Source organism: Leopardus geoffroyi, chromosome C3 (genome assembly GCF_018350155.1).
Source record: "Leopardus geoffroyi isolate Oge1 chromosome C3, O.geoffroyi_Oge1_pat1.0, whole genome shotgun sequence".
Classification (NCBI taxonomy): Eukaryota; Metazoa; Chordata; class Mammalia; order Carnivora; family Felidae; genus Leopardus; species Leopardus geoffroyi.
The window spans coordinates 91,942,318-91,965,990 of NC_059338.1; the positions used below are offsets into that span (position 1 = coordinate 91,942,318).

At 40.7% G+C, this 23,673-nt stretch overlaps 1 protein-coding gene across 1 annotated transcript in view; it reads left to right on the top strand.

Annotated features, from left to right (window-relative positions):
* EXT1 (exostosin glycosyltransferase 1) overlaps positions 1-23,673 on the top strand; it is a 287,950-nt gene that overhangs the window by 250,858 nt on the left and 13,419 nt on the right. Inside the window, exons 2-7 of the mRNA XM_045453851.1 lie at positions 694-787; positions 3,048-3,155; positions 8,060-8,179; positions 16,493-16,625; positions 19,045-19,163; positions 20,258-20,353. Coding sequence (XP_045309807.1) covers positions 694-787; positions 3,048-3,155; positions 8,060-8,179; positions 16,493-16,625; positions 19,045-19,163; positions 20,258-20,353 — 670 coding nt within the window. The remainder of the gene's footprint in view (positions 1-693; positions 788-3,047; positions 3,156-8,059; positions 8,180-16,492; positions 16,626-19,044; positions 19,164-20,257; positions 20,354-23,673) is intronic.

Here is a 23,673-nt window from a genome sequence, read left to right on the forward strand (position 1 = left end):
GCACCCTGGTTTTCCGCCCCCCACGCTATGCTTTTTTTTTCTCCTGTTATTCTTATTTTCACATTTCTTAGGCCAGCTCCTTCTGTCTCTCTTGTGTTTCCCCTGTAAGTTATATTATCCATTCTTACATATGAGTATTTGTCTGGCATCGCTGCATATTCTTGGTTAAACGTAGAAACTCCAGCTTGAAGGAGAAAGTAAATGTTCTGTGCTTGTAATGGAGGTTTCCTGGGTAGGTTTTAACAGCATGGTTTTGTGGGGTGGGGAACAAGGACAGTCTTAGTTTTGCTGAATGACATGGCATTAAACAAGAACTACTCATTGTGATCTTTTGCTTTTAAGCTCATGGGGACAAGACATTTCATCAAGACACAAAAAATCTGATTTTTGGAAGCAAACCATGGGCAAGCCAAATTGTTACTGGGAACATCAGACTTGCCTTTCATGTACTGCTTGCAAAACACCCTAACTACTTTGCCCCTCGTGAAAGTTCACATTTGTTGTTCATGCAACACCCCCCACTCCCCAAAGGGGAAGTGAGAACTGCCTGCCCAGCGTGTCTCCTGAGCTGCTCTGGGTAATTCCATGTTACGTATACACCCGCAGATGTTCACTGACCCCTCCCCACACCCCACCACTCCTCATGGGTCTTCGTCTGCTGATTGTTCCTGATTGTTCCTCCTCTCCTTCTAGGTATGATTATCGGGAAATGCTGCACAATGCCACTTTCTGTCTGGTTCCTCGTGGTCGCAGGCTTGGGTCCTTCAGGTTCCTGGAGGCTCTGCAGGTAAGAGACCCTGAGACCTCCCCAGAATAGGGCTGAGGACTGAAGTCAGGGTGGGTTTAACCTTAACCCTTCTGCGGGGATCTAAGCAGAATGCATAGTTTGCCTTGAACACCTGGAATCTGTTTCCCCAAGAAAGTCTGTGACATTTTTTATAAGAGAGGGGGCGGAAAGAGGATTCACTCCTTGTCTTTGGACCTGAGAAGATTCAACGGTTTCACCACCAGGGAGGAGGTGTTCTTCAGAGACATGTTTGCCGACAGAGGGTGGATCTGACTGCCCAACAGCAGCCTTGCAGACACTATTCTGCTCCTGGAAGCCGGTCTCAAGAGCACTGGCTTAAGAAAATGGCTTATTGGGGGCACCTGGGTGGCTCAGTTGGTTAAGCATCCGGCTTCGGCTCAGGTCATGATCTCGCAGTTTGTGAGATCAAGCCCCACATCGGGCTCTCTGCTGTCAGTGCAGAGCCTGCTTCAGATCCTCTGTCTCCCTCTCTCTGCCCCTCCCCCCACTCAAAAGTAAGCATTGAAAAGAAAAGAAAAGACAAGAAAAGAAAAGAAAAGAAAAGAAAAGAAAAGAAAAGAAAAGAAAAGAAAAAAGAAAATGGCTTATCGGTGGTGCTTCCAAAAAATAAATTGTCTTGGGGCACCTGGGTGGCTCAATCAGTTGAGTGTCCAACTTCGGCTCAGGTTATGATCTCATAGTTCATGGGTTCGCTCCCCACATTAGGCTTTCTGCTGACAGCTCAGAGCCTGGAGCCTGCTTTGGATTCTGTGTCCCCTTCTCTCTTCTCTCTCTGCCCCTCCCCCACTCATACTCGATCTCTGTCTCTTGAAAATAAATGTTTAAAAAATTTTTTTTAATTAAAAAAAAAAAAAGCAAATTGTCTTTTCTGCCCATCCTCCTCAGAAGGTGCCTCTAAATTCCAAGAGTGATGCACAATGGGTCACGCTATTCACTTGGCCCAGCTATTCTGAGGCTCGGCAGCTCCGGGGCCTGTGTGAGGTTCTGCTCATTAACCTCACTCTGCAGAAATGCCTCACCTGATGAGACACTTGTCCGACATTAACCACCTGAGAGTTGCAACCAGCCCTCCTGGATCTCGAGAAAGCGTGCTCCCTGCTAAGATTCTCCTCCTCCACTCCTTACCTCTTGGCCTCTCTGTTCTTCCCCCTCTGTGTTCTGCACCTTGCCAGAATCTATGCTTTTTGCACCGTACTCTGTAACATATGCCATTCTGTCATGTCCTTCAACAGAAGAGCTTCCTTTTCTTTAAGGTCCTTTCCAGTGCACTCTGTGTTCCGTGAAGCATACGGTCACTAATGTTCTGGTAGCCTCGTTCAGATGTGGCATGAAGCAAATTGTTCTCTGCTTTGGAACCAGACCCGTGTCCTTAGCCTGGCGTTTCTTGGCTGTCAGATCACTGTGCAGACAGTACATTGTTACGACAGTGGTTTGGATCCCTCCACAGTGACACGGAACAAGGTTCTGGCTCAGATGTTTGCACAGCAAGGGAAGGGTGAACACCCTGTAATAGTTAAGTCCACAAAAAGCTTCATTAGGAATGCCAAGCCCCATTTTGCTCTTTGTTGCACCTGACAGTGGGATAAACCACTTCACAAGCAGACTTGTGGCAGTTACATTGACAAAACTGTTTATATTCAAGGTTGGTTTTATGCTAGGATATTGTTGGTGCATGATTTTGTTACATCAATAAAACTTCTCAAACAAGGCCAGCCGTCTCCATGGAGGTAAGGTCAGCCAAACCATGTACTAGAATAGAAATGGGGTTTTAGCATTTGAGGGCAAGACTTGCAAACATTAAAATCTTGGCTGGATATGTACAGCCTTCACATGACTTGATAACTCATATAAGCTTACTTTTCCTTTTTGGTTTTTTAACTTTCTTTATTTTGAGAGAGAGAGAGCATGAGCAGGTGAGGGGCAGAGAGAGAGAGAGAGAGAGAGACAGAGACAGCATCCCTAGCAGGTTCTGCACCCTCAGCACAGAGCCTGACATGGGGCTCAAACTCATAAACTGTGAGATCATGACCTGAGCCAAAATCAAGAGTCAGAAGTTTAACCAGCTAAGCCACCCAGGCACCCCCGTAAGTTTACTTTTCTTCTGGACCAAGCAGTCCAGGATCCATGCAATGATCCAAGCAAGAAATGCCAGTAATTGAATTTGCACTGATGTCACCTCTGATTGGAATGCCCCCCTGCTGCTTCGTTCACACTCATGAATGCCCCCTTCCTCACCCAGGCTGCCTGTGTCCCTGTGATGCTCAGCAATGGATGGGAGTTGCCATTCTCTGAAGTGATTAATTGGAACCAAGCTGCCGTCATAGGCGATGAGAGATTGTTATTACAGGTAAGGAAGGGGCTCCAGCCTTCAGCAGATGAGTGTATTATTGCTGCCGCCATCCAAACTTTCAAAGAAGATGAATCCAAAAGGTCAGCTCTATAAAAGAAATTTTATCAGGAGAAAATTGCCTGTGTCGTGGCGAATATGAAGTTATTTAATATGACATTGTTCACTTTCCAACACAAAATCCACCCAGGTCTAGGGAATATATTTGGAAAAGGAGAAGTGGCAGGTGAAGGGCATGAACTTGAAAGGAAGAAGAAGTGTACACCCATCCTCTTCCCTACCCAGGAGTTTTAGAAATGATACAAGAGAGCTTTTGTACCATCCTGCCACTCCATATTCCTTTCCCTTGTTTCTGTAATTGCCTTCAGATTAATTTTCAGAAAGAGGGAGGTCTCTAGGGTTGATTCGTATAATTAGTGTTATCATTGCTCAAATGATCTGGTCTGGGAGCCTGAGCAGTGTTAATCTTTAACATGTATATTTAAAAGAGCGGCCTCTGATAAAATTGGTTTTTTTAATGTATTTTTTTGCTATTTGGATCTCTATTTTATTATTTTATTTTATTTTATTTTATTTTATTTTGTTTTGTTTTACTGTAGCAAGAACACTTAAGATGAGATTTATCCTCTTATTTTTAAATGCACGATACATTATTGCTGACTGTGGGGAAATGTACTACATATTTCTTGAGCTTATTCATCTCGCTTAACTGAAACTTTATGCCCACTGATTAGTAACTCCCCATTTCTTCCTCACCCCCAACCCTGGCAACTAGCATTCTTCTCTTTAGTTCTATGAATTTGGCTGTTTTAGAGACTTCAGGTAAGTAGAATCATACAGCATTTGTCTTTTCTGTGACTGGTTTACGTCCCTTGGCCTAATATCCTCCAGGTTCATCCATGTTCTCCTGTATTGCAGAAATCAGACTTAATATTATTAAAATGGTCATCTTACCTAAATTGATCTACAGATTCAATGCAGTCCCTATCAAAATCCCAATGGCATTTTTTTACAGAAGTAGAAAACTAATTTTAAAATTCATATGGAACCACAAAAGACCTCAAATAACCAAATCAGTCTTGAGAAAGGACAAAGCTGGAAGCATCATAATTCCTGATTTCAGAATACATTACAAAGCTACAGTGATCAAAATGATATTGTACTGGCATATAGAGAGAGATACAGACCAAATGCACAAAATAGAATGCCTAGAAATAAATCCACTCATATATGGTGAACCAGTCTTCTACAAGGATACCTAATAAAAGTTTGAACTTCTCAGGAGCTGCCTGGGGAGAGGAATATGATACAGAGAAATCCAAGGGCAGTAATTGTCAGTCACTGAGGATTTCTAAAGCCCTTTCATGTAATAATATTGTAGGTTCCACATAATTTGTCATACTCCTTTCTCTAAAATTATAGAATATTTTAATGTTTTCCTTTGATGGCAGTGTATACTCTATCTTGAACTGCCACAATACGGTAGAATGGTTTTTTTTAATGTCTTAGCTTTAAAAAAAAAATTATTGGGAAAATTGAGTTTCTGGGGCGCCTGGGTGGCTCAGTCAGTTAAGCGTCTGACTCTTGATTTCTGCTCAGGTCATGATTTCATGGTTTGTGGGTTCGAGCCCCACATCAGGGATGTGCTTGGGATTTTGTCTCCCTCTCTCTCTGCCCTTCCCCCTCTTGCTCTCTATTTCTCTCTCAAAATAAAGAAACATTAAAAAACAAAAAAAGAGAATTGAGTTTCTAACTCTCTTGTTGCTTCTGCTTGTGCTGCTGGCCAGTCTGCTAGCTGGCTGGTGAAGTAACACAGTAGTCTTCCTAAAGTAACAGGTGACGTACCTGTAATCAAGAGCGCTATGGATTAGGCAAGCCAAGCTGAACACAGCTCCCAAAACATGGCTTCTCTCTGGTACTCAGGTAGATCACTCTATGGCCCCTGGGACCTCCAACACAAAAGAAGAATATGTCACCTAGCAAAATCCTCCCCAGGTAGAATGGCATATGCTGAAAACATTGACTCATGAAAGGCCAGACAAAACTGATCTGTGTGGGTCCTTTCCACGTTGCCTCTTTCCTCCTTTTTATGATTTTTTTTTTTTAAATAATACATGATCATTACAGGAAGTTTGGGAACTAAAAGGAATAAAAAACATCAGCCCTAATATCTCCCATTGTTTACCAATGCTCCTGTGAATTTGATGTGAATAACTTGGGAGTTTGTCTTGGACAGGAGGGCATTCCGGGATACTTGAGTGCGGTTGTCCAGCTTCTAATGTTTCACCAAAGGTGATATGTATTTCACCTTCCACAGCAGTTTTTGGCTTGACTCTGAAGATTTTGTTTTCAATCCTGCACCCACCCAAACTTGCTCTCGTTTTCCCATCTCGTACGCAGTCTGTCTTTGCACAGCTGCCTCCATATTGAACAGCGACTGCACTGTCGTTGACAATGGTTGTAAAGGGCTGGCACCGAGCCCAAATGTCTGCTCTGGGAAATGTTGTTGTTATGTTACAATTTTTCGTTTCTTGTTTTAGAACAGCTCGGATGTTTTTATTTGAATATATTCTTGTCATTATGTCACCAGGAGAGCTGAATGTTGCTTTCCTATATCTATTTTGGTAGATTCCATTAGTTTTGTTGCCATACGTGACCTTTTATTAAGACTTCATTGAGTTCTGCCACACTGAACAATCCGGCCAAATTGGAATTAATTTATCACTCTCGCATATACCTGTCTCTCAGGACAAGCAGATTAATAACCAATAGCCAAATGCCATTAAAACTTGGAACTCTTGTCTTTTCAGTCACTTGGAATTCTCTTCCAGAGCACTTTGCAAAGGGCTGTCACTTATATTATACATACAAACAGGTAGCATGTATTTTATTTGATGTCCCAACATCAAGTTGTGGCTTCTGTAAAAGAGGGGAATGTACTGGTAGGCTAACGTATGATATTCCTTCTCTTCTTTCATAACTTCAGCCCACTTAGTTTTCTGGAGACTACACAGTGGCAGTAGCTTTTGGCATTTTCTAATGGACTGGTTTCCTGTGATCATGACAAAACAGTGAAGTCTACCTATAGGACTCTTAGAAAATATCATCGGCATTTAGAAGAGAACCTGATCATGAAATTGGTCATGGTAGCTTTTTCCTAGTCTTTTTTGGCAATCTTGGTAATTTTCTCAGTAAATAAAAATAGTCTTTGACGTAGCAAGGATCCACAATATGGATGGTTTTTCTACCTTCTCCAAGGGTATTTTACTTCCATTTGACCTTGAGCTCTGATTCCGGGCTAATGTTTGCCTGCCATTGCTTTTCCTTTACCTGTTGCCTCCATGCTTCTTCAGTGGTGGGCATCCAGATATACACTTTGGGGCACAGATTTGGTATCTGCTTTAGGATATTGCCAAAGCAAGTGAGCTTGTCCTTGTGTTCTTATTGTGAGGCGGTTTCATTGCTCCTTCGAAGAATAGTCTTAAGTCAAAAAATGTGCTACCACCTCCTTCTCCCCTAGTGGAAATTCAGATACAGGCTTGGTCACAATGCCGTGAGTAACTTTCTTATTAAAGCAGCTAACAGAGCATCCCTACTTCAGCCCAGGCCCCCACATCTGTCTGATTAGTTACACATTAGCAAAGCAAGCATGCAGAAAGAGGTGAGCACAAGAGAGCAGTTGCTAATCACAAGGACTCTTCTCTAAGAGTATAGACTCCATAAATGAAATAGACCTTGAACTATAGGTGAAGATAGGGAGCAAGCCCAGCAAACTGACCAGAAACCCAGGAAGTACATGTCAGACAGAGCTCCAGATCCAAGCAAATTCACATGCAGACATTAGACAGCAATTGATCCAACTTTGACCCTTATGTAAATAATAATAATAATAATAATAATAATAAATAGTGGTAGTAATAATTTGCTATGTTAATTAAGCTTCCCATGTTCTAGGCACTGTGCAAAGCACTTAGATAATCTCCATTACAACCTTGTTATGTTCGTACAGTATCCCCATGTTATAAATGAGGAAATAGAATCTTTGAGAGATCAAGTAACTTGTCCAAGAAAACACAGCTGGTAAATGTTAGAGCCAAGAATCCCACTTTGGTCTAACTTCTGGTGTCCCTGGGCTTAATCATTAAGCTATATTGCTGGTAAAAAATAATGATATCCCTATGGTGGCTTCAGATGGCCATGTTCAGTTTAACTCTTATTTCTTGAATAAAAATCACTCTTCTAGCCTTAAAATGTGTAGCATGATGGACAGGGCATAGATCTCTCCTTTAAAATCATGTAGCCTGGTAGAGAACAGTGATGGCTGAACATGGATGATGTTTGGCAGATCATCGGGGTAAGTGCTAGAGGCAGGAAGAGAGGTCGGGGAGCAGAAGAGCTCTCAGGGTGAGGTAGCAGGTGTGTGCATATAGAAATGACTGTCCAGCTGCAGATTAAATGGAGAGACTCAGAGACATTCCCTTAAAAGCCCTTTTGTAGATCATTTGTTGTCCCTGGCATGGCATGTCTTGGAAGTGTTTGGAGGATGATATCTTCCAGCCTTTCCCCAAAGCTGATAGCTTCTTTCTCTATAGAATGTGGTTGTGTGCAGGACTGAGGATTTGTGGAACCCTGAACAACTGATAAGCTGCTACCAAATCTTAGAGGTAACTTTAACTTCCATGCATTAAAGGTGGTTAAAGCTGATCCCCAGTAAGTATTGTTTGTCTGTACCTGACACCTTCTTAAGGGCATTTCAGTTTAAGGATTGGTGATTTTTGGGAGATCTGTACGCTAGAACCTGAATGCTATGCAGTATAAAAGCCTAACCCAGGTGGGTTATTTTGATCAAATGGTATCTCATTGTTTTACAGTTCTAGTTATTATGTGTTCACCTTGTGTTACAGATTCCTTCTACAATCAGGTCTATTCATCAGGATAAAATCCTAGCACTTAGACAGCAGACACAATTCTTGTGGGAGGCTTATTTTTCTTCAGTTGAGAAGATTGTATTAACTACACTAGAGGTAAGTGAGACCACTTAGCTCTTTGTCTTGAATAATGGTCCTTTATACACTTCTGTTGGCTTTCTTGTCTGTTATTGGTGAGGTGTAATTGAGTCAAATGCGACAAAACTGAATTTTATGTACTTGGATATGTCAGTTAACCCTCTTTTACCTGCCCTGCCAAGCCCAAGCAAATCCCTCCATTCCTAACAAAGCTCCATAGGAGAAAACTGACATGAGGAGAAATTCCACTCCTTGACACAGAGATTGGCTCAGTCTTACATCATTTCAGCAGTATGTGGTTAATGACTACCCTCCTGTCCTTCACACTCAGTGACATCCTTTGAAGATATATTTCTGGACCCCATTTAGAAAACCAATAATGACCAAGTAAGGGAATATGTTCTACCATTCTAAAAATATAAGCAGTTTATTGGACACCAATGGCATTGGGGTACAACAAAAGTAATTTTCAACCCCACCTGCGCAACCCAACCAGCATCAGTGTTGTCGAGAAGAAACCAGCATCAAGATGTGTCGAGAAGAAAATCAGGATTGCACCTCTCTGGTGCAGAAAGTGTTAAACTTTATGAATGCAGAAAATCTTCTAGGCATATGGGTGCCCCTTGTAAGTTGCTTTTTATTAAGGCAGGAGGGAAAAAGGAGAGGGAAGCATGGAGATGATTAAAACCTTTGGAAGTAGAACAGATAGTGATGGCCCGAGGCTACACCACACTAGCACAAAAAGCTAAGAAAAGATTTAGGAAACTGCACACTCATGAATTACAGGCTTGCAGGAAGGAGAGCAGAGGTCCTCTCGTGAGGCACAGCATTGAGGTGATTCTGAGGTGTTCGCATAATGCAACGGGGGCATTTGTGGCCTCACTTTGGAGTATTTACTTTGGAAAAGTGTTTACTGCTCCAGAAGCTAATGGGATTTGTAGCATACACTGAGAAGTCTCAGTAGTACCAAGGAAAATTGAAAATCACCCTGTCTTGTCCACAACACTGTTCTCCTGCCATCCTGGGTACCACAGCCTGTGCTGGTCATGCCATGAGCACAGTGGGGTGTTTACTTGCCCCGAGCCTAGCCTGGGCCCCTGCTCTGGTCAGAGTCTTCTCATGAATGGTGCACTTTTTTTTTTCATCCTGGACCTAGGTGAAAGGGGCTATTTAGGACCCAGGCCCAGTCCATGAAGGGGACAAGGTCAGAATGGCTTCCAAGGGCTTCCTTATTGTAAGCAAAGCTCTTATTCCTTAACATTGATTGCATTTTCTCTTCTGTTCATAGCAGCAGATCTGAGTATATAATAGATCTTACTTTTCTATCCTATCTTCCATCCAAGACCCTTCCTGGGCCCTTCTTAAGGAAAGTTGAATGTCAATTCTTTTTCTTTGTGGAATGAGTGCTTTTTATTTAAACAAGTACATGTATAATGGAAAATACTTAAAGCATACAAATAAAATCATCTCCCCATACAAAATCACTATTTATGTATAGGTATGCACAAACACATATATATTGGCTTTTTCTATGTGAATTTATACATATGTTGCATTTTTTAATTTAAAGAATAGTCTTTCAGGGGTGTCTGGCTATCTGGGTTGGTAGAGCTTGCAACTCTTTTTTTTTTTCAAAGGTAAATTTATTTATTTTTGAGAGAGAGAGAGAGAGAACAACCAGAGGAGGGGCAGAGAGAGACAGGAAGAGAGAGAGTCCCAAGCAGGCTGGCTCCACACCGTCAGTGCAGAACCTGACATGGGGCTTGAACTCACGAACCATGAGATCATGACCTGAGCTGAAATGAAGAGTTGGACACTTAACTGACTAAGCTACCCAGGCTCCTGAGCACGTGACTCTTAATCTCAGGGTTGTTCAATGTGAGTTCAAGCCTCACACTGAGCATGGAGCCTACATGGAGCCCATATGTACCTTGGATTGCAGGTAACTTGTTCTGTGAGTGTTCCTCAAGACACGCAAACATTTCTACTAAACTTTAACGTGATGAACGGGTGATGTCTTGCAATATTAGTACGTGATGCCAAATGTCACATCATCACAGCTGAGCCAATGGTTCTTGAAATTCACTTTGATGTACAAGTGTTTTGGATTACAAGCATATTTCCAGAATGAATTATGCTCGCAAACCAAGATTTCACAGTGTATATATATATATATATATCATATATATATATAAAATATATAATCATATATATAACTTATATATATAATTTATTTAGATTATACATATAATCTAAACTTGTTTATAATCTGTTTTTTCTGCTTTTAATAATATGCTGTTAACATTTTGTCATGTTAGATGTTTCTATACTGATTTTAGTGACCATATAATATTCCATTCATAATATCACTTAATTTCTTTAATTATCCTCAATTTGAAGACATTACAGTAGTTTCTGCCTTTTAAATATTTATATGCATTGTTGAGGCAAATAGTCTCAGCACCAAATTGTTGTGCAGGTTCAAAATGACTTCCTGAGGATTAATTCCTTGAATTCAAAGTCCTGGTTCAAAGAATGTGACAAATGCTAAGATTTCTAATAAGTTGTCAATTTTCCTGCAATAGAATAGAACTAATTTATATTCCCTCCAGCTTATATGAGAAGACCTGTTTTTATTATTTTGGGTAATTTTCACTTTCACCAATATTGGACATTATGGGGCGCCTGGGTGGCGCAGTCAGTTAAGCGTCCGACTTCAGCCAGGTCACGATCTCGCGGTCCGTGAGTTCGAGCCCCGCGTTGGGCTCTGGGCTGATGGCTCAGAGCCTGGAGCCTGTTTCCGATTCTGTGTCTCCCTCTCTCTCTGCCCCTCCCCCGTTCATGCTCTGTCTCTCTCTGTCCCAAAAATAAATAAACGTTGAAAAAAAAAAAATTAAAAAAAAAAAAGAAGCTGGTTGATCTTTAAAAAAAAAAAAATATTGGACATTATATCTTTCAAAATGATAAATCATTATTATTTAATTTATATTTCTTAGGCTTTTAGTAAGAATGAATATTTTTCATAGTTCTTAGGCAACTCACAAAGAAATAGAAATGGCCACAACTTTGTCCCACTTTTTCTCACTAATTTTTAAGAGTTTATTCTACTAAAAATATTAACCCTCTGACTCTCTTGTTGCAAATATTTCCCCCAACTTGTAGTATCCCTTTCTATTATGAGGCAATCTTTTCATCTGTGGCGTTTTCATTTGCTACTACTGTTTAGAAAAGATCTTTTGACCAATAATTTAATTTATACACACACTCCCTTATATTTTTCTAGTACTCTCATGGTTAACTTTTTACATTTAGCTGTTTAATCCTATTTACTTTATATATATGATCATATATAAGATCCATGTTGAAAAATCTTTTTTCTTTTTTGACAGATTATTGTGTAGTTTGTCCCAACATATTGTTTTCTTTCCTCAATATTGTCACATGCCACATTTATGCATCTTTGAGTCTGTTTCTGGCCTTTTGTGTTTTTTTTTTTTTTTTATGTTTATTTATTTTGGGAGAGAGAGAGAGAACAGGAGAGGCAGAAGGAGAGAGAATCTCAAGCAGACTCCACATAATCAACACAGAGCCCAACATGGGGCTTAATCCCATGAACCATGAGATGATCATGTGAGCCGAAACCAAGAGTCGGATGCTTAACTAACTGAGCCACCCAGGCGCCCTGTTTCTGGCCTGTTGATTTTGCTCTATTAGTTGTCCACTCTAAAATACCGAGGCCACCTGTTTTCATTTTTCCTGCTCTGTATGTCATCCTTTGGCGGACCTCTGCTTGTTTACCTAACCTACTATTATTGACTATTAATGTTGTTTCTAGTTATTTATTTTGTATAGATCTAGATCTAGATATCTTTATCCAAGCAATGAGTTTCTACATGTATTTTAGGCTACAACTCTATTTCTTTAGGCTAGAGTCCTTAACGTGGGATTGTTGCTGAGCCAGAGTCTAGGTTCATGATAAGCATTGCCAAATTACCCTTCCAGAAGGATGCATCAGTCTGGACTCTCATAAGCCATCTGGGGGGACACCTTCTCTAGCTATGCTCTTGTGAGCCTTAAGGATCATAATTAAAACACACACATACACAACTTTGCAGATTTGCCAGATGAAAGATGGTATCTCATTAATTACACTTCTTTTGAGTATTCTGCATAGAGCCAGTCTCTTGCCTATTCAGTTAGCAGTGTGCAGTTATCCCGAGAGAACAGTTGGATGTGTTATATTCATCAGAGTAGAATCTTAAGTCAAGCTGTTGTCATCTCTGCTGGAAAGGCCTTCTTCCCCTTGGATTTAAGCCATGCAGTTCTTTAGCGACACAGTTGTTTTGAAAACACTATGAACCATATACTTCATTCAAATTTATAGCAACTGTCAAATCTCCATATATAGTTCCAAGATTGGATTGTAACAGTTTGACCTCTCAACCGAATTGCATGAAAGATACCATCCAATTTCCCTTTTTAATTCAGAATCAGATTACCCCAGAATTCAATGTAACTAGAAAAGCAGAGAAAATAGCAGGAAATGCCATCCTCATACACAAATAAAGCCAACCTGTTTATGAGAACAACCTAAGTATCACATATCAAAAATGTCTCCTCGTCTTAGAACTTAGATGATATAAGTCAGTCTGTACTAGAGCTACTAAGTTATGAGGATAATTCAAAATTACCCTTAGACAACATAGATTTGAGGATCCTTTGTTTTCAGGATGTTCTACACTCAGACTCTAAAACTTTGGGTCTTCCTTGCTTGCTATACATGAGGCCATGGAAGGGGATTACTCAGTCTTTGAAGATTATGAGCCTTAGTGTTGTAGGTAATGCTTAGACACAATTGAAAACAGGACGCCTTCTCTCCAATGCCAGGGTCAAGTTGTTAGTGCATTCCGCTGCACTGCACTCTGTCATGCTTGGGAGTTGGCTAGCATTTCCAGTCCGATAGAAACTTCCTCATTCTGCATCTTGGAATTAAGGAGCTATTTAATAGAGCTGGTCTCTTTGGAGCTCGGTTTTTGTGTGTGTATGCAAGTTGAGAAGTGATGATGGGACAATGATCAAATATTGCAAAGACAGTGCTCCTTCATGGATTCCATTATTTGTCAGAATATTGCACAGCAGTGACCTGGCACTAATGATTAAACCATACGAGCTCAGGCAGAATCAAGGTGAGTGAAAGAAAAGTGCACTAGATCGTAATAATATATGAATAGAGCTAATGGTAGTTTGGAAAGCACATTTTTAATGGAGTTTTATGAATTTTTTGTCTTCAGTTACCTAACAATGCACATTCAAACCGTGGTATTGCTGATGCTGTTGTACAGTGAAATATTAAAATCAATAAAATAATGGAAATAGAATGCTTTGGCTCAGAGTAAGGTGGCATATGGTGGCACTGTGTGTGAGAGGCAATATTGCATTGGTCAAAAGACCAAGTCAGGGCCACATAGAATGACTGTAACCTGTAACCAGTAGTCCATTATTTAGAAGACAGATGGCACATAAAAAAAGAAAAATAAGGAGCCTGCCATTCTTCCATTTGAATTCCTATTAATGAGAAATATTATCCTTATCGAGGGTACCATTTGGGTCTATAATGAAGAACTTTTGTATTATGAGTATATATGTATCTATGTGTATGTTTGTGTTGATTTTCTTTATAGCCAAAGAAATGCCCAACTTCTAAATGTCGTGTCTTCTTCCACAATGATAAAGATTGAGCTCTAGACCCCTGAAAGGACCCCAGGAGCTGTCCAGTGTAGCAATAGGGAGAATTGGCCATTAGGAGAGGGACAGAATGACTTTTCTGTTTGGTGAGATGAGATCCATACTTGTTCAGACTTTTGAGAAGGCAAGTTGATACAAACCTTTTAGAAAACATTTGTCAGTACATATGAACTGTTTTAACAGTGTTTATACCCTTTGACAAACTTCTAAAGAATCAATTTTAGGGGCGCCTGAGTGGCTCAGTTGGTTAAGAGTCCAACTCTTGATTTTGGCTTAGGTCATGATCTCACGGCCTGTGGGTTTGAGCCCCACATTGGGCTCTGCTCAGAGCCTGCTTGGGATTCTCTGTCCCCTCCTCTCTCTGCCTCTCTCTCTCTCAAAAATAAATAAACATTTTAAAAATGAATCAATTCTAGATGTGGAAATTTTTAACTCGTAAATATATTCATTGCTCTGCATGGAAAAAATTACACTATTGTTGGTCCTTTAGGATACATAGCCCATGAATACTATGAACAATATGGAAAGACACCTATAATATCTAATATGTGTGATATTAAAACTATGTACAAATGGAAAAATCTATGCCTAGAAAATGGATTCAGGAATGAGACTTTTTTTAAGGCAAAAAAGTCAAGTCTTAAGTATAAAAACTTGGGCAGCTCTTCCTAACAAATTCTGAGAGGTTGTTAGAATTTACATGATATTTTATTTTACTACAAATGAGAAAAGTGAGACATAAAGATGGCAAGTTGCTTGACCCAGGTTAAATTAAACATTTCCTGTTGCTCTTATAACTTTACCAATATCTTCCTATCAAGATTCATTTGAAGAGAGTATAACATGCCTACTGGTATCTCAGAAGATTGCTATAACTTGTATCCTTGAATTTGAAATGATAACAATATTGTGATACTGAACCAGAAGGAGTATGACAATGAGAAGCATACTGCCCCGAGACTCGAAGTGAATGGTGAACCACTTTGTGGCATCCTGAGCTCCATGTCATTCGTATATATGTCGGATTTATGATGCTGTCTACTTTCAATTTATTCTGTGTCTTGATGTCCAAATTCATTTAAGTGACCACATAAATTCGGAAAGCAAAAAAAGAGGATCTAAATGAAAAACTAAAAGGGAAAATAGACAGTAGATTTGGAAGGTATAAATAATATTATAAAACTTGAATAAATGGTATAGAAAGTGAAATCGTTAGCCACATAAAAACCCTTAACAACCATAAGAAGTTTCTCATAATTAATGCCTACACAACAGCATTTTTAACACACCCCTGTTGTACCACAGAGTGTAAACATTCATATTTTAGCTAGCTTCTTAAACTCTCCACCAAATTAGAAACCATTACCTAGCCATATAAAATTAGCAGTTTTGATCTGGGAGTAAGAGAAAATACAGAAATCACTAAACTAAGATATTTGAGTTCTTTCAAATTACCTCCTTGCTTCCTTCTCTCTCATTAAGAAATATAAACATGATAAGGTTTGCAAAAATAAATGTAGCTTGCTTTATTACTTATCTATCACTATGTGGGATGAGACAAATGTGTTAATAACCTTAACAAATAATAAAGCTCCAGTTAAAATGGTCTTTACTTAAGATCACGTTGCATTAAATGGGAACCTGGAAAATAATGATTTAGGTCTTAAATCTCTTGAGAGGCATGGTAGGCTTTTTCTTTTTTTTTTAAGTGCAAAAAAAAAAATTGCTACAAACATGAGATCCTGTATCAAGTTAATTATTTGCCAAATCATATCTTAATGAGTGGATGGTATAATTACAAGAGTTTGAAAGTCACAGAGAGAAATCTGTAAAGTGGACTAATCATGTTCATCTGACAAATGATTCAGGATGGGAGAATGTTTGACTCTAAATGTAGAATTTAATGATCTGCGAGGTCCCAAAGTCCAAAGAAACTAATGAACTAGCATGGCTATTAGTCTTTATATGCCACGATTCTTGTCCTATTATGTGGGATGTTTGGAGCAATTGTTAACTCACTGCTTTTTGAGGTGAAATGTAAAAAACGTCAGCTAACCAGTACGCCAAAGTCCTACAGTTGACTTTGGAAGGAAAATGAAATATGACAGGTAAATCTGCCTCCTAAATTAAAGGAACAGATCAGAACTTCAACAGCTTCTAGAATGTGCCATGCCTTCTGTATCCTCCCCACCCTGTCTCCACATGGATATGTGTGTGGACCGAGAATAGATCATCCTGGCAAGGATCTAGAACCACAGCTGGAGGCTTGACCATCAAGGCAACTGTTCCATGCACTCTGCTTTCAAATGAGAATGGACTTACTATTATAGAAAGCCAAGGTAGAATTTATGGTTAAACTGAAGTTTAATTAGGAAATTTGATTAGCCATAATTCATCTATTTCTCTCTCACACTCTCTTCCATTGCTTTGTCACTCTGTTTGTGTCCCAGATGCTTTTATCTGTGAAGAATTTGGGGGTAGTCGCTACTTTGAGGGTCATCATTCACCAAATTTGGACTGAACACGCTCCTTATCAAATACCATCAGGGTTTCATCCTCACCACACACTGTGTTTTTATTTTCTAGATTATTCAGGACAGAATATTCAAGCACATATCACGTAACAGTTTAATATGGAACAAACATCCTGGAGGACTGTTCGTACTACCACAGTATTCATCTTATCTGGGAGACTTTCCTTACTACTATGCTAATTTAGGTAAGTGAGTTCCTTTCAGGGTGCTACCTTGTATTTACCCTCCAGCTGTTGTCCAGGTTAAAGTCCCTTGATTTTTCTGTTCTAGAGCAGGGTCTTCCTACCAGCCTGCATGGGACATTGCTTCCTAGGGCCCTGTCATACATGGCGTATCGAGATCAAGAATTATAAATCTAGCAGAACATTGCAAGATGAAAAAACTCCTTTCTTGTCTGAGCAGCACTTTACATTTAGTGGAGTCATTCCCTTTTGAGACATGGGCTCCCCAAATGATGGATCATTTTGAACATGACAAAGGGTTTGCTGTAATTTTACGTCTCCTCTTATATGAAATGGAACCAGAAGAGCTCTCCCTAACTCTTTCTTGTTTCTTCGTTTGCGATCTCAACGTATCTCTCTCCTACCAAAGAAAAGTGGAATTAACAAAGGGAATGGAGAAAGATTTCATAATGTATGACAAGAGACAAACCTATTCACCCATTTAACATTTATTGTGCTCCTCTTATATGTTCCATTAATGCAATGCTAGGTGGTAGAAATAAAAAATCAGATGAGACACAATCTCTGCTCTCTGGCAGCTTCTAATCTAATCCCAATGAGGAAAAGGGAATGGGCAGGGTCCTAGACAGAGCTCGGCTATTACTGCCATAGACGTTTACGTTTTTGCAGCCCCACTTTGTGCTAGTGTTAACAACATCTTAGACATTTCCCCTCATTCACAGTTCCAAATTGGAGAGACTCTGGGACAGGAAAGCATCTTTCAAGATATTGTGGGGAAAAGACTCTAGATTTCCCGCCCTGTGCAGATGTTCCCCATAACGATCTCACCCGTGAGTTGTGGGTGAGATTAAAGAACGCTTCAATCCAAACCAAACATGTTACGGGGACTGGTAGTAAAACCAGGGCATGGTCCACACTGGGTAATACATTTAGAATTTGGTAATTTTTAGAATAAGGCCATATTTGATAAAAATCCCTACGTACTTCTTGTAGAGCTAGTGAGATCTTCATGTGGAACAAGCACATTAGAAGTGTGTACATGATGCTGCTCAAACTAGTGCAGGAAAACGTTAAAGCAGTGACTTGTCCTCACCGTGAAAAAGGAACCCCTCCATCATATTTATTCTTCCTTGGCAAAATTTTGACTGTGTATCTAGATAGTGGGGAAGTTAGCTTCTTTCTAACATGCTATTAAAGTACCAATTGGAAGATACAATTTGCTCTACAAAACACCCATTGAATTCTTTAATATGTATAGTCTGATTCTTCCCTTTACTCTACCAACACCAAAGCTGAACTTGAATGTCACTGCACACTCTTGTTTGCATTTAAGCTACCAAAATGCAAAATTTGTGGGTCTAAACTAGTGAAGTCTTAAAAAGCTTTTAAACCTGTCTCCATTTTCTTAGTGAGTTCTTATGGAAAAACTCACTTGAGGGAGAAGCCATCTCACTTCTTTCGCTTTGGTGGCAGTGCCTGTTTTGCATATTTATGACACCTTTCTACCTAAGGCTTCAGAGCACAACAGTTGGCAGAGGTCTGGGTCACACACTTATTCTCTCAGCTTCTGTCAGCACTGCACAGAAAGAGCTTCTTGGGAGCATAGAAGCTTCCACTCCCAAATGATGGTGATGATGACAGTGATGATGACGGTGATGGAGATGATAGCCATGAACAAATATTGAGCACTTACTATTTGCTGTTTCCGCTGCTACCTGCTTATAAAGCATTCACTCCTTTAATTCAGTTCTGATAATAACCCCACAGGTTTGATGCTCTGACCCTGAGCCCCATTTCATAGCAGGGGAAACACCGAGGGGAAGATCCCACCGCCACTGGGGGGTAGCACAGAGATTCAGACCTAGACAGTGAGGCTCTGGATGCTGTTCTTTTAACCTTTACCATTTGCTGGTTAGAATTTCAAATAGTAATAATCAGGCAAAAAAAAAAAAAAACACAAAAAAAAACAGTAAAAAACCCTTAACTACTTTATTAAGAATAAGAGCTATTCAAATACCCAAGGAGAGAGAGTACATTTTCTTAAATCCATATTACGATATAAGTGACTAGCATAGACTCTTTCTGGAGTAGAGGGAGGTGAGTGGTGGGGTGTGTGTTAAGACTTTGGGTACCTAAAGAGCAGAGGGGTGATCAAAGATGCATCCCCAGGGGAGGAAAATGTTATCAAAGGAAGAACCTGCAGATACACATTGAGCTGTAAATTATCGAGGTCCTGGAGCCTCAGGCAGCAGTTAACTAGCAGCTTTTCACCTTGTTTTTGTTCTGTCAGGACATAAGAGGTGCAGGACAAATATGCTAGGAGGGAACATTAGCTTAGGGTGAGGCAATGGAGCGAGGAGGAATGATTTTCTGAGTGTTGTTTTTCAGTGTTTCATTGGCTCCTCTCCCCTTTCTATTTCAGGTTTAAAGCCCCCCTCCAAATTCACTGCAGTCATCCATGCAGTGACCCCCCTGGTCTCTCAGTCCCAGCCAGTGTTGAAGCTTCTCGTGGCTGCGGCCAAATCCCAGTACTGTGCCCAGGTGAGTGGGGGTGCCAGCAGCACTCCTCCAGCTCAGTGGACCCGAGACCCCCCCCAGCCCCTGCTTTTACCTGCCCTCCGCTTTGCTCCCTGGGACTCGTCTAACGTCATGCCCTGCTACTCCCCTTTCATTTGTCATGCCTTGTTACTCCCTTTTCATCAACTTAGAGGTTCTTGGAAGTGAAATCTAGCACAGGTAAGGGATGGGTTACAAAGAGATTTTCCACTGGGGTTACGTTTAAATATATACACCAACACATTCTTTAAAGAATGCGTAAGCACACTATTTTGTTTTTAAATGTCACCATGGTAAAGTAACATCAGAAATGCCATGGGAGGACCCAGAAAACTAAGTTTCAATGGAAGGAACAGACTTGCTGGTTTCAGGATGCATCTTTCATAGCAACCATGACTTAATTATAAAATTGGGAGCAGAAGATTACATCTTTGACAATAAAATTTTCCAAATCAGTGTCACTCCAATACTCTTAACAGTGGTTTTCTGATTTATAAATGAGGTTGTATAAGAAGCCTTACAAACAAGGAAAGAATTAAATCATGTTGAAGTATGCCTTTTGGAACACATTTATTGGAAATAATACAGTCAATAAAATCAGCAACCAATGCTGATTTGGAGAATCCAAATCGTGAGCTTACCAGGCTGGTTCCTTCTTGAATTCTGTTCTCTCTCCCACATTGTGTGGAGTAGCACTGGCTCATAGCCAGAATTCAGATGCTCACTATATGTTTTTATTTAATTTGGTCAGTGTTGTTATCTTGCTCATAGTAGGACATCAGAACTTAGGAAACCACTATAGTAAGATTCAGCAACCCTGAAGTTTACTTCCTTTCTCCCCAGCTTTCCCCTACCTCCTTGTTGTGTTAGGTTACTCTTTCTGCCCTGTCTCTCTAGTTGTTGAGGCCACCAGGTTCTGAAGGTTGTGTGGGAGGGGACCCTCTTTAAAATTCAAGGTTGATGTCTGCCTCCTGCTAAAGCTTCCGTCTCTTCTCCCTCTGTCTCGAGAAGGAGCTGGGTTGGAGGCCTATATAAAGCCAGCCTTCCCGAGCCATCTAATGATCCCCTTTCCCTTTCAGATCATAGTTCTATGGAATTGTGACAAGCCTCTACCAGCCAAACACCGCTGGCCTGCCACGGCTGTGCCTGTCATCGTCATTGAAGGAGAAAGCAAGGTAGGATGGGAAGGTGGCCCTGAGTGTGGAACCACCATGGAGCCTTTGTTTCTCTGTGGGGTGCTTTGGGCATTGGCTCTAGATTACTTCTTCCTGCCCAGGGGAGCTTCTGGCCCTGGACTCTTTTCTCTAAAATTGCCCCTGGGGCCCCTGGGTGGCTCCGATTCGTGAGTTGGAGCCCCACATCGGGGACTCTCTGCTGTCAGTGCAGAGCCCACTTCAGATCCTCTGTCTCCCTCTCTCTGTAGCCCCTCCCCTGCTTGAGCACACTCTCTCTCTCTCAAAAATATAAATAAATTAATACATACATACATACATACATAAATGAAATTGTCCCTGTCGCTGAATATCCTCAGCTTTGATTGGGTCCTAATACTAACTCTTTAGGAGCTTTGTGACCCTGAATATATTTTCCTTCTCTGAGCCTCAGTTTCCTCATCTATAAAACAGAAGTAATAACACATACTCATAGGGTAGCTATTAGGATTAAATGCATTCAGGACCTGGCAATGATGATCTTTCTATAAAAGATGAGTATCCAGATGAGGCTGCCAATGCTGGTGATGCATGAGGTTTGCTTGGCTGATTAGCCTGGATTACTTGTGTCTTTCAGAATAGTTGCTGGTTCTCACATTTGTCCTCCAAAGGACATTTGCATTTTAATTTCCTTTGCGTGTCTCCACCAAAGACCCACAGGTGCCACCTAGCTGGCCCCTTGCTTCCATTCTCCAATTCATTTTGCCTAGAGCGGGATGAACTTCTTAATCATCTCGCAGCCTCAAGGGATTCTGTTTGCTAGTGCTTTACATTAACATTTGAGGCCATGTGTAATCTGTTCCTGGCCAGCCTTACCAGTCTTCTCTCTCATTGCTTTCCTCCACAGACCTTGTCCTCTCACCAAATTTGACCATCCACGGTTACCTAAATTGCCTTCCTGCCTCTAATTCTTGTCTTTCCCTTTTGCTCTAAGTCTTGACTATCCCTTCTCAACTCTTCATCTCTGTTATCAAAATCCCCATGTATGCTTTCATCCCTGCTCCCATGCACCCTCCCCTTTGGAGTTTCTTCCACTCTTGGCAGCATTCTTTTTTTCTCTAGCTTCTGCTTGTTACTTCTTGTAGGCCATAATCCATTGTGAGGCAATTAGTGGCTCCTAAATAAAACAGATTGGTGAAGCAGTCATCCAAGAGACCTCTTTTGTCAGTGCCCAAGGAGTCCAGTCATGAGAGATTGTCTCACACTAAGTAAAACATCTTTGAGCCAGAATAAAAAAATATCCATTGGGTCAGACCATTCAAAACAATCACTTGACTTGCTAAAAGTGGCAGTTTCACACAGTTCAACATGATGCAGTGAGAACTGTGACTGTCATGTGGGCAAGATGATCAGTGCATTATCCTGTCATTTCCAATGTTATGACTGCCTACTGTGTGCTGGGCACCATGCAGTGTGATGGAACACAGTGTAGAATACAATACATAGAATCCCAGCATTCTCAGGGCTGGCATCCAGCGACGTGGGTATCCCAGAGCTGCTTCATAAGCATTTAATGAGTAAAGATGGCAATTAGAAAATCACCTGCCTCTCGGCATGCATCTTACCTACTCTTATGAAATCCGTCTCCCCACAGATGTGGTTTTACAAGAGGGATGGGTGCACAAAAATCTCCCGCCTATAATCCCATACGTCTTTCACGCCATTGCCAATGCCTGAGGTCCTGAACGGTGCTCAGATGCATGCTGTCAACTTTGGACTTGGAAATTCATTGTTTTTGTGCTTACATGAGTGACTAGATCTTCTGGTAAAGAAGTCTTCCTTTGAATTTGTTAGAATATCCATACAGGTTCCATTCGGACTGACTGGGAGCTGTTCTGACTTCTATGGCTCACAGATTCATTGGTTGATTTTATATTTTTACCCTGCAAGTAGTCCCAGTTTCTTTATTTATGAGACAGTGGGTTTTATCAGATGTAGCTTATAAGATACTTCATATTCTCCCCGCCATATCTGTGGCGTCTTGCCATTTGTTGAGTCCTAGCCTCCACCTTGGCCACTGATTCCAGTGGGCCACGTGATTCCTTTGCTCTCACTCCCACTACTCTGGGATTGCACCACCTAGTAAAGCATTTGCACTCAATTAAGTATTGCTTAAGGCTCTGTATTCTGGTTATCCTAGGCTAAGACTCAGGCCCATTTTGAGGATTCAGTGAGATAGTGCATTATAGGTGCTTAGCTTGGTTCCTGTTATACACCAAGAGTACAATAAACGTCAGCTACTCTTCTGCGGAGGTATTGTAATGCTCGTATCATGGACCGTAAGACAAGTTACTAACTCTCTGTGCCTCAATTCCTCCTTCAGTAAATGGAAGCAATCATAATACCTAACAGGGTAGCTAAAAGATCAAATGGTACAACACTGTACTTGTAAATGCGCTTAGAAGTATGTGTGCACGTGGTCAGTGCTCGGTAAACGTTAACTCTTATTGTTCTTTCTATAATTGCTTATGGATATTTCTTATCTTGCCCATTAGATAATAAACTTCTTGAGTCTTGGTAGTCATTTTTGTTAATCCTAGAAGAGGTTGGGCTGGTATATGGTAGCTAACTGTTTCTTACACGAACTAACAAGCAAAAGCCAGTTCACTCAGGATTGACTTTGTAAGTACACCAGTTCCTTTCATGCTAAAGCATTCAACTTTTGGAATGTAGCTGAGGCAAGGTATTTGAAAGAGAGCATCTAGTTTCTACACTAGAATTTGAAGTGGCTAGATTATGGGCTCTTAACCTCTGTCGATGAAGCATGTTCAGAAAAAGGAAGTGGATCCTTTTAAAACCAGTGGTTGGGAACATAATGGGAAAGGAGTCATAGGTCTCCTTATTCCCCATTTTACATTTCCATATCTAGCCTTGAGTTTAGAGTTGATGTGTTTGCTGCTTTGGCTGCAAAATTCTCTTTTGAATTTATAGGCCTTGTCTTTGCAGCTCTCCCCCTAAAGACTTAACAAGGGAAAGGTCAGGGCATCACTAAGCTGGCAGCTAATGGTTTCTGTGTTAGTCAGTGGACATGTAAACAGTATCAGGAGAATTGCTTCAGGCTGAGATTTCTGAGCACTGTGTATATGGGGTTGCTGATCACTTTATATTTTATTTTATTTTATTTTGAAAGCCTGAAAAGAAAAAGAAAACTTGACCCAGTTGACAGATGTGTAGGAGCAGACCCTGGAGCCATTTATGCTACAGATCCATCCCTTGAGCTCCCAGAGATGGGAAATGTGGGCACTTCCCACCCTTTGATGTCAGAAGCCCTCCAGTAGCTACAC